At 37.4% G+C, this 12,444-nt stretch overlaps 1 protein-coding gene across 2 annotated transcripts in view; it reads right to left on the bottom strand.

Annotated features, from left to right (window-relative positions):
• Window positions 1-897: 897 nt before the first annotated feature.
• LOC135071193 (folliculin-interacting protein 2) overlaps window positions 898-12,444 on the bottom strand; it is a 32,453-nt gene continuing 20,906 nt past the window's right edge. For both annotated transcript variants that reach the window (XM_063964963.1, XM_063964964.1), the window contains exons 9-13: window positions 11,272-11,421; window positions 6,820-8,300; window positions 6,320-6,446; window positions 5,459-5,570; window positions 898-3,131 (exon numbers count right to left, since the gene is read on the bottom strand). In XM_063964963.1, the coding sequence (XP_063821033.1) occupies window positions 2,925-3,131; window positions 5,459-5,570; window positions 6,320-6,446; window positions 6,820-8,300; window positions 11,272-11,421 (2,077 nt within the window). In that variant the 3' untranslated portion in view covers window positions 898-2,924. The remainder of the gene's footprint in view (window positions 3,132-5,458; window positions 5,571-6,319; window positions 6,447-6,819; window positions 8,301-11,271; window positions 11,422-12,444) is intronic.

Genomic DNA, 12,444 nt, shown 5'->3' on the forward strand with positions numbered 1-12,444 from the left:
GTTTTATTTCTCGTTTCAGTTCAGAACACTCGTTAAAAGTTCGTCCTGCTTGAATACCTACAACATAGACTTTATGCTGCTGAAAGCAGTTGACCCGGTATGGTTTTATGATTTATCTTTTTATAGTTCCGGATAGGCTGTTATCGTTGTTGTATGAGTTTTCCCCCTGACCTGGTCCCTTTCTTGCTTCCGACTTTTGTTCTATAGATGTTATCTGAAGTAGATATATCACAGATTAATTTGTAGGGTCATAGCTAGTAATCATACTGTCATAATAAAAGTAGTATTTCTTTTTGAAAGAATAATGGTGATCGTGCTCAAAGAACTCACTGTTGCTCCAACCCTCTCAATTTCAATATAATATCAACCAATCACAGGGTTAAACATCTACTTGAGCGTAGGTAAATTCATACTCTGGCGTTGTTTCAAAAACTAAAAAAAACCGCCATCTTACTTTTTCTTGTCGGTACAAAATTTGGTTGTTGAAAAAAAAATGTAGAACGAGCGAAAGCCGATTGAAAAAGTATTGCATTCGCTACGCGGACTGCCCATAGTGCCCATCCGGGATTGGATGGGGCACATTTTTGTGTAGCTCTCTGCAGCCAAAGCTTAGCTCTTTACAAACTGAGAAACAAGGTGAGCTGGATTCCTAGTTATTTGATGCACGTATCTGATATGAGAGTACGAGGGAAAATAGAAGTTACAATATTTCATTTTATTTTAACACTGACGAGACTTTTTTACGGAAATGATCTCCGTAAAAATTGCAGCATTGAATTGCATATCAACATAACCTTTATGAAAATATATAAGTAATGTCAAATAAAATAACTTTATCAACATTACGCTGCGCTGTTATATTGATAATGGGGTTAAATGTAATAGAAAAACAGCAAATTCAATATGAAAAAATAATTTATTAATTGATTAAGGTATAAAAAAATATTAGGTACTTTATACTCAAGTGACAACTTAGAAAAACTATAACATACCATTGTACATAATAATTATGCGTAATATAACTGACAAGGTACACAGGTTCACCATTATACTGTGGATATGTTGCATGATATAAGTTATACATTATACATACATGATATAGCACTCCTTGCCGTACCTCGATTTATTATCACATTTATTAGCCTTCAGAAAGCCTTTAGCAACCTTTTTATCTTCACATTTTCACTCATAGTAGAAAGAACAATAACTGAACATATAATTTTGACTTAAACATTACAAAGTAGAATAATCTTTCCCGAAAACAGAGGTTTTTCAGAAAGTGCTTATTTACTTTTACAATCAAAGTGTACTTCGTCCATTTGCGATGACAGTGTGACATCTCGAACTATGAACTCATCGAAAAGAGACGATTTATAGAAAAGTTATGCCTTGTATCGGAGTCAACTTTAGTGTCAACTACTCAAGTCATTTAGTCTCCAAATGAGATGCCAACGTATTTATTTTTTTAACACGAGGAAACTCTTGCCTTCATCTCACCTGATAGAAAGTGATGAGATGACAATGATGTCTTAAAAGTAGCTCAATCAGGTTCAACTTTTAATTTATTTTTATTTAATTTTGGCTTACGGTCCAGTTTTTCTTTTTTTTTTTATTTGCGATCAAGCATGGACTGACAACTAAAATAAATTGAAATTTTTGCAAAGCTAGTTATTGTTATTTCTACTACGCTACACTCTATCACAATCATAGCTTGCAATAAAATATTAATTTATATGATCACAGATCAGCCCTGGTTCACTGTTAACCGGAACTAGAGGATATTGTTACACAATATTATTGACTTTAGTAAATATTAATTTTTACAATATAAATAAATATATTTTTGTGAACTTATACACAATACTCATTCAACTTTCTTTGCGTGTTTTTTAACAATTAGCATACAATAAAATAATTAAATTGTGATGCCAAGACGTTATTATGTAAACTTATAAGTTTTATACATAATTTTATTATTTCTAAACAACTTTATACTACCAAAATGTTTTCAAAGAACCTGTTTGACGAGCTTGTATATGTATTTTACAAGTAAATATTATGTATATCTCAGAAAATAATTGTGCTAGACATTGACAAGAAAATAATATAAAAACCAAGTAGTGCCTTGATACAGAGTTATTTCATAAATCTATATTTGTAACAAAGCAGTGCATTTATTACTAGAAAATACTGTTTTACTTGGAGACAAAATGGGAGCAACGAACAACAATCTACATTCACATCGAGTGCTAGAAAGATTTTCTTACAAAATGAGACAATACATATTTTTTTCATCTACTGAAAAATGTGTAAAAAATACATACAACTGTATTTCTTTTATGAACATTATATTATTATTATTACCGTAGAAAAAGACCACCAATAAAATAAAATTGACTCATCTCAGATGAGTAGGTATAAAACGTCAAAATAATTTCCCGCCAAAAAGTCAGAATAGCCAAACATCAGAGTCCGAATAGAAAAGTATCTTGTACTTCTATTTAAAACTATGCAAGCCCTAACAAGCCCAAACTCCGTAGCAACCACCTTATGGGAGATCGAACTATCTAGCATACACTACTTAGCTACCCATAAAATCTCCATAATAAATATTATAAATGATTTGACCGCGCTAGTATTGCACCAAAAATTTCCATAGACATTTAAAAGATAATCTTTTTGTCAACCTTCGATATTTAAACTTTCAAACCGTCAACATTAGTTTGAATTTAACTTGTTTCGACCTTCAAACAAGGCTATAAGATACAAAATATTATTATGCTAGCTGCTATTTTCCCTCTAACAAATTTTTTATCGTCTAAAATCCAGCAGCATCAAAATTTGCTGCCAGCATACCTTGAATTTGTTCAAAAAAGGTTTTAGCTGAACCAAAACATCTTATAAACTGCCTAAAGATTACCAAACTACCTGTAACTGATACCGTATCTGGCAGCAACTTGCGGCGTGTGTGTCGTAGCGATAGCCAATAGTAGAGGTACATCATTGACGTCAATGCTCAGAGACTTAGTTAGCGTGGCTATATCGCAGAAGTCTGTCGTCATGAGCATATCGGCTAACGTCTTCGAAAGCACGCAGAACTCGCGTAGTTTGCCCTCCAAGAATGATATGCACTGGAAACAAAACAAACACATTGTTATTCATGAAGATTTTGGCAAGGATTGGGCACTGAGTCATTAGTGGAACTCACGTGAGCGTGTAACAATGTAATGTTAAAATAAACTTTATAGTTACTTTTTAATTTGATTGCGATATAAATAAGTCTAAATCCTGGTTCAGACACAGTGATAATCGCGCAGTTCCCGTACATTTGTATCAAACCATAGCCTCGCCAATGAGAAACATCCAGAAACCGCGCAGTTATCGCGCGTGTCTGAACTAGGCTTAATTTTTCTTTTGAAACAAGTGCGAGACAGAAGTTGACCTTAGGTAAATCAAAGTTAAATGAACTTCTGGGTAGATCTTATAGGTAATTATTATAAGATTTATTTTTCTTTGCAGATCCGATCTCCTAAGTCAAGTGCACTTTAAATAGTGCTAGAGCAATAACAGGGACACGTACATACAAATTACGAGCACAACATTGTATCTATATATATAAAAGAAAGTCGTGTTAGTTACACCACTTATAACTCAAGAACGGCTGAACCGATTTAGCTGAAAATTGTCAGGGAGGTAGTTTAGAGCCAGGAGAAGGACATAGGATACTTTTTATCCCGTTCGAAATTAAAAAATAAGTCTGCTTATTTATTGCCATTAAGGCGGAACAAAGTTCGCCGGGTCAGCTAGTGTGTTTATAAATAGTCGTCCGTGATATTAATATAATTGAATCGCACCATTTCCTCCCCTCGGCCGACGGATCTGACCTTGCGCGCCTGATAGCGACGGGTCATGTGCTGAATGCAAATTGTCGACTTCAATCGATGTTCTACTTTTGGTGTAAAGTAGAAAGACACAGCCTTAGCAGTTAGGCAGTCTTAGCGCGACATTTATTAATGAGTTACATTATGTACTTACGGCTTGACGTTATTTTTTCAATTTTAAAAATTTTCAAGCCCGCCCGTTCGGACGACGCTGCGAGCCGCCAGTCTGATTGTGACCACGGCTGCAGCATAGCAGCCGAAACGTCAATGAGTACATAATGTAACTCATAAATAAATGTCGCGTTAAGACCCGTGTCTATCTATTTTAGTCGAAATGGAACGCGAAAGTTTAAAATCTTATACTTTTGGTGTTTTTTGCAGACATATTTTTTAAAATTACTACTATACGTTTGACATTCAAAGACAATCATGCTGTTCCAATATTTTGCTATGAGACCGACAATTTTAGAGGGAGGGAATTTATTATTGTGTTACTCTTGGTCAAAGCAGTACAGTGCTTTGGTTCAATTTTAAATTATGCTAGGTAGTCAGCAGGGTACTGTCTGAATGCTTATACACCGCATGCTCTCCACCAAGGCACTATTTGAATGCCTTCCGAAACTCGGAATCGTTTTTATCAAAGGTCAATCACATAAAAGGACATCAGATTTGTATTGAATGGATAATGATGTCAGTTCTACCACTTCTACAAAAAATCGTAAGTGATAAGGGGCTTCAAGTTCAAAGCTTGTATAATATTCCAGAAAATGCAATGGCAATGACCTATTGACATTCTTGGTGACATTGAACGGGCGCAAAGCGAATAAACAACATGGCGCCCGCAATGTTTATGCGCTCGCCCGCTTGACAGGAGATTAAGATACGGTGATTGTTGTATTTTGCTTAAATATCCTGTTTTGTACTGGTTTCTATACTCATATTGTTTTATTTGTAAACAAGTGTATGTAAATGAGTCAACAAAAATGGAAGGTTATCTAAATCCATGTAGAAACTTCAAGTTTTTAAAAGCCAAAAAGGAATATTTACGGCTCAAATAGTTTTGATAATATGCCCTAACATTCAGGCAGCAAACTAAGGTTCTTTTACTTTTTACTTTTGTTGGCATACCCATCATGCTCACTAATAGTCAATCCAGTTGGGCATAAAATATGGAGCACTAGCTTTTACCCGCGGCTTCACCCGCGTGAAATTTAGTTTGTCACAGATCGTCATAAATTATGGCCTATATGTTATTCTGGGTTATATAATAAAATTTTACAATAATAATAGGTAATTTGTTACATAATAAAAAATAAAAAAAAAGAATAATACTGTTAAGTTTCATCAAAATCCGTTCAGTAGTTTTTGCGTGAAAGAGTAACAAACATCCAGACATCCAAACATCATCCATACAAACTTTCGTATTTATAATATTAAGTAGGATAAGCCCTCCTTGACTCTCCAGGTTACCCTCGTGGAATTGCGGCTGACACAATTACCCGTAAGGGGCACCAATCTAACCTACTCTCATAGTAATGGGCTCCAACCTACCCTCATGGGACAGTAGCGATACGTACCTGATGAGCGGGCACGCGCGCGCGGCGCATAGCAGGCAGCGCATCCAACATGGCCGCCACCAGCGATGACATGCCGCCCGCGCCTGCTTCGCGACCCACCACACGCACGCACCTGATACAAAATAGACCTTATTGTTATAGTCATAAGGTTATAAAGACTGACACCTCGTAAGAGTGGGCTAAGTATTCACACACACGTAAAAAATAGATCTTAAAGTTATGGGCATAGAGTTGTCTGGGCCAAAAATGCTACACCACCATGCTTGGGATCCAAAGTATAAGTACTACCTGCGGCCTGCGGGCCACAGTGATGCCCAAATAGAAATAAAATTATAGGTATTCAAGACTGACACCTTATGCCCTCGGGTCACAGTATTTGCGAGCGCAAGTCAGTTAAAGAACGAATATTATTTCATAGCTTAAATACGTAATCATTTGGCGTTCCTTGCCATACAACAGGATCTCTCGGTTTCGGATCTTCTTGAGATAATCAGTTCATCCTACGTTAGCACTTTTGTCAAAATTAGTAAAATTAAGTCTAGTATCAGACTGTTTAATATACAGACTGTAGTCAAGGCGTATATACAGTTCTTTAGGTCAGTTTCATGCCCGGTTTTCCTACTCTTAAATTTTCAGGTAAAAATACTAAAATGCCATACGTAAGCTGTAAATAAAATACTTACCAGTTGTTAGTGTCCCCTATGAGGGCCACGGCCTGTACCGGCGAGTCTAGCGCCTTATTGAGGTAGGCCGTGAGGTCCAAATCTCGCCGCAACTTTGATATTGTTTGTTTGCAAAACAGTACTTATCACAACTACGATAGATCCCACAGTGGGTTTACGTGCTATCGTTTGTACTTACCAGTTATTAGTGTCTCCTATGATGGCCACGGCCTGTACCGGCGAGTCCAGCGCCTTATTGAGGTAGGCCGTGAGGTCCAAATCTCGCCGCAACTCGCCCTCCCACACGTCAGACTTTGATATTGTTCCTGGAAATATTAAATTGAACTTTAAAGACGTTTTACTTAATAGATTCGTTCATGCTTCTAAGAAAATTAGGTAGGTGACATTTCTCTTATCATTCCAAGGCACCATTTTTATAACGCTTCATGTAACCTTGAAAACTCAATTATGTTTGAATTAACTGTAAAATTAGGTATTTCAATTGCTTACAAATGAATATACATAGTTAATCAACTGTGTAGATGACTAAGAGACATCACGGATTCTACATACCTAAAATCTAATCGAATCGGAATAGCTTTTTAACAGCCACAAAAAGTACTTCTACGACAGATAAGATCTATCCCTTCATAGTAAGTATACAAAGCATGCATCAAACCAAAATCAATTAATGCTCACCTTGTAATATTAAATCAGGTACATAATGGTCGGTGACTCCCCCCAGTAAGGAGGCGTCGAACCCTGCCGGCGTTTGTTCCGGCTCTGCTCGCAAACACAGCGGCGGTACCGGGAATTCCACCACTTTCTTCACACCCATTCTTTTCTTCTCATCATCATCTTTATACGGCTCAACCACCTCATTCGCATTCGACACACCAGCATTCGTCACGTTAACAACCACAGTATTCTCCTGACGTTTCCTCACGAACGTTTTTGGAACCGTATCCACATTGGGAACTATAGTTTCTTTCGCGTACTGAGGCTCCGCTCTTTGAGGCATATCATTCATATACTCCATCTCAGAAGCGTTAGTAGGAGTCTGCAGCATAGATTCCAACAGCTGACACTTGTAGCAAGCCTCACACCTCTCTTCCTGGATCGGAGGAACGATCGTCGGATCGAACTGGTAGTTGTCCAACTTCAAATTCCCCGGTTTACCGATATAGTGCCTATCTAGTATCTCTAAGTTTTTGCTCTTCATATAATTAGTGACTATCTGAGGGTACTTATCGAATTCGAACTTAAAACCGGAATGTTTTATGGGTTTGGAATGTTGAAGTGTCTGGCCGCAGCATTTCGAGGGGCTCTCGGAGCTGCGATCACAGTTCTCTATGGCGCACGCCTCGGGGGCGTCGGCCGGGTCGGTGGGAGGCTTGCTCGACTTCTTGACGCTCTTCCCGCCGTTGGATTTGTTCTTCAGGCCGACCAGCTTCTCGTCGTCTCCCAGAACGAATACGACTTTCTGCTCGGGCTCCGACTCGTCTGACACAGACGAATAAAGACTAGAGTCCGAGGACGACTTGAGAGACAGCATCACCGTGGGGTTCCTTCTCAGCTGGCTCGTCATCGGCTTGTCGCACCGAGCGGCGTCCTCCTCTTCGGCACTTTTCGTCGCCAATTCCGAACCGGTAGAGAGCTTTTGACTAAGGTTCGCGAGCGTCGCCGACCGCTTGATGCTGACGTCGCTGGCGGCTAACGTACTCACACTACTATCACTATTTTGAGTATTCACTTGTGGCACTTTCAAACTGTCTTTGGAGTCGAACTGTTCGAGTCCCAACTTGTTCACGCGGGTGGCGCTTTTCTTGAGGCCCGTTTCTTTGACGTCGACGACTTTTGTTTCGGTGATGAGACATTCTTGGAACTGGAAGTTGTTTCGTTTGACGTCGCCGCATCTTAAGAAGTATGTTAGAACGAGGAGGAGCCTGTTGATGAACTGTGTGTTGGTGTTTCCGCTGATGACTGTTCTGGCGGCGCGTGGAGGGAAGCCGATGCTTCCGCAGAGGTCGCCCAGCTGGGCCCAAAGCGCGTTGTAGGGCCTCTGGGCCACGAAGACCACTTCCGACCGCTTCTGTGGGTCGACCGTGTCGTACGGGCTGACGGTGGTCACCCATCCCAGGTGGTACGTGAGCACATGCGTCAGAAGAGTGCTCATGAAACTGTAAAAAGTTTTTAATTTTACATTACGTTAAACCAGACACCTCACGTGAAGTTTTGTTATTTTATCAAGCCTAATATTAGCGGCTGACGTTTCTAATTTGGTATCTGATAAACGGTGATAAAATCCCCAGACAACAGTTGTTTGACTGTTCCTTGTGTCTATTATAAATTGTCTAAAAATCCATCAATGTCCGCGGCCAGTTTGAGAATCTTAATTAATAGTACTTTTAAACATTTGTTCTTTGAAATAACAAATTAAATTCAGATTTGCTTCGCCCACGAGTTCAGTTATACAACACAACTAGTGGCAATTTGTAAACGTCAGTTCATTCAAATATAGAAAAATCACGTGAAGCAAACGTAAACAACGCGGAATAAAAATAGCTCCAATAAATATACAGATTACTGACGCGGCACCACGCGATCGGTACCGTTACACGACAAAGCTGTCGTCAACTATTTAAAACGGTTCTCATTATAACAAAAGGCAATATAATATTCCTGTAAACAGTATTTTATTAATGAGTTTCAATCAAGGGATCTAAAAGAGATACTCATTTACTATGGACAACTGTACCGACCTTAATATTTTCACGTCCCGATAAAAATGCCTTTATTTGATTATGTTATCTTTATTAATTAAACAAACATAATTTTTACTCTAAAAGTGACATTTGAAAGTTCGGAACGTTGTTTATACCGTCGTGCCTTCGTTCGATTGTACCAATATTATAATACTTTTAATTAAACCTAAATCGACACAAATAAACCAAATACAATCTCATAATCTAACCGGTAAAGTGCTTCCTATCTGACAAGGAGGTATCACTTCATCGATATAAGCATTTGAAATCACGAGCACCCTTCATGCGAAATAAATTTTAATGAGCAGTACAAAGTCACGGCTATAAATATTTAACCTGCACGCGGGAGACAGCGAATCCATTCACACTTACTTAAAAATCGCCGTTCACGAAACGAGCCAAAACGTAACAATGTTTTTCCAAATCTGACGTAAACACATCTCAACTGCTTAATGAGGCGCTTTCAGTGGTCGTTCTTTTAGTGTCTTTGTTAATTGACAAAATGTTATTTAACTTAACCCTTTGAAATAAAGGGACTTCTTTTATAATCACTTAAAATTAACTTTTTAAAAAAATAAAACCGACTTCAAATGCGTGAACACAAAAAAAAACTAAAAATTAAAAATATTGCGTATAAAAAAGTTCAACCCCAATTTTCCACCCTTGGGGGTGAAATATTTTCTTCAAATTCGCATGAAACCACCCTTTTGATAATACCTATTCAACAAAAAAATAATCGTTCAAATTGATTTATAATCGGCGGAGATATTGCGTATAAAAAAGTTCATCCCCAATTTTCCACCCTTGGGGGTTGTTTTTTCTATTATTAAATTTAAATGGGACCACCCTTGAGGTATTACCTATACGCCAAAAAAAGATTTGTTCAAATCGGTTCATAATTGGCGGAGTTATCGCGTAACAAACATAGAAAAAAAAAACATACGGGTCGAATTGATAACCTTCCTTCTTTTTTGAAGTCGGTTGAAAATTATAGGCCCAAATAAAAGATAACAACCGCGCGATATGGCGTCAAAGCTTTTTCGAATTTTTTTTAGCTATACGAAACATTAAAATTAATGTATGGCCATTAGCTAGTAAAGCAACGAATACTAAACACAGCATACTAATTATAATAATAGGTAAAAATAAACTAATCTTTCGATTAACATAAGGCGGCGATTAAAATAAACGGAAGCTCGTTTTAAAGTTTTCGACGGTACCAAAAATACATTCGAATTTATCAACCTAATTAAACATTCAGAGTATCGTTTTCATCAAATCAATGTATTGTCACACATTTTTCTCAAAGGTTCTCTACTCTAATAAATTACATAATCTAAATCATACAAAATTATAATTATCTTATCTTTTATTGAAATTAGGTAAACCATTACTACGGTTATCAATCGTATTCCAAAATTTATCGGCCGAATTACAAACAACACGCTAACAAACTCACCCTTAAAATCACATGACTTAAGCCGGTTATCTAACTGTCCATAAAACACTTCATAAATAGACGCAATCGGCCGGTGTTTTTCAAGCAATTCCGAACTTTATTACTATACATTTAACGATGACTAACACTTTAATGGCACACACATAAAACACACACCATTGTAAAACATTTTATCACTCATCACGTGCTCCTGGTTCGGACCAATTCACACATTCTATTGTATTTATTAAATTAACACATATAGATTGCCTAATTAGCAAAATGTTGATTGCTTTTCAAATAACTGAAGAGCGAAAACAATATTTATCAATTCATTAACTACGTTCATTTTATTTTAATGTGGTAAATTAGTGCCAAGATCACATGAGTATTTTTATTTCGTATCATTTTTAAAGGAAATTGTTATCATGAAAGACTAACGTATGTACTTTATTATAATACCTTTGGCCTTCCTGTCCTATAAGGGACAATCTTATGCCACGAAATTAATTCAAATGACGAATAAATTTTTGTAAACCTATACTCTTGATTGCGTACTAATTTACATAGAAAGCATAGAAAAAGCCCATCACTGCCGTGGCACTTGTTGGGTTTTTATGGACGGTCAAGCTATAGATCCTGGCTACAGAGGAGTTGCAGCGGTGGGAACGAGAGGTTGGAATAATCCCGTATTTGCTAATGATAATTAGAAAAAGCGAGTTGTCGGACAAAAACGTAATGATAAGTTGGGAACAAATATCTAAATGCGAAGAAAAACCGAGTATAGTTCGCGTGAGCTTTACTTGTCTCTGTACGTGCAAAGGCACATAACGATACTGTAATGACTATCAAAACTTTTGAAAAACGAACAGTAGCGAGCCACCACACATGTAAAGCTCACTCGCCTTCGTGAATTGCAACAACTATAATAGATTAAAAAATACTCACAAGTTAGTACTCTTGGTGTCCCCCACAGATAACACAGAGCACAGATCCGCTACCAGGTTTTCGGCGGCGGCGCTGGCGGCGCGGCGGTCGCCCGTGACTAGACTCAGCCACATCGGCTGCAGGCGAGGCCCGTACATTAGGTCTGACATCCTGGACAACAAACGGCGTCTTTTAATATACAGGGTGTTTGGCGCATCGTGTGCCAAAATGATTTGGCAGATAGAATGGGTCATTTCCTATATTTTCAGCCCCCATAACACGTTCCATGCCAGGCGGCTACTTTTATATTAATTTTTTTAGTAATTTCACCAAAATACCCAAATCGCATCATTTAATTTCGATTAAAAAAAAACTACTAGGCGTAGCCTCAAAGTAAATATTTTGTTTTGACGTGCATTGATGTAGGGTTGCATCAAATCTAAATTTACTGGCAAATATCATCTAGTTTTTTTTAAATTCAGCTTTGAAGTTTTCCGAAAAGTTAAAAATGGACTGAACATTTAAGTTTACATGGCTATAAAAAAATAAATAAAAGAGATAGCGATCTTCGGATTTTATCAAAACTTCTCTAATCTATCCCCATTCAAACGGTATACTAATCCTATTTAAATAATAACAATAACTTCACAAATTCCTTAAATTAGTGCATTGACTCTACTCGGACTGATTTGCGAAATGTGTGTTTATAGCCCCTTTTTGTGTGAATAGCACGTTATTAAACACCTAACAGGTAAAAATTATTTATCTTATGCAATGTAAAAACCTTTTCCTTATCGTTTTTCAATGTGGATTTCTTGAATTTAAAGACGAAAATAATTATTTTGATCGTTTATTAATTATTACAAATTTAGTTCAAAATGACCGCCTCGGCAACGTATACACTCACGACATCTTCTTCTAATTTTGACTATTGTCGTATGCAGCCACATTTCTCTTTTTATTACTACAAAGACGTTTTCTACTCGTGGATTAGAAGAGATGGCCCTATACAGTGGCCTGCACATTACCCAGACCTAATTCCGTTAGATTTTTACATCTGGGGACGAGCTAAAGAACTGGTGTACGTAACGGATTCAAACAATAGAAGAACTACAACAATGAATAAAAAACGCCTTTGTAGTAATAAAAAGAGAAATGTGGCTGCATACGACAACAGTCGAAATTAGAAGAAGA

Source organism: Ostrinia nubilalis, chromosome 4, assembly GCF_963855985.1.
Source record: "Ostrinia nubilalis chromosome 4, ilOstNubi1.1, whole genome shotgun sequence".
Taxonomy (NCBI): domain Eukaryota; kingdom Metazoa; phylum Arthropoda; class Insecta; order Lepidoptera; family Crambidae; genus Ostrinia; species Ostrinia nubilalis.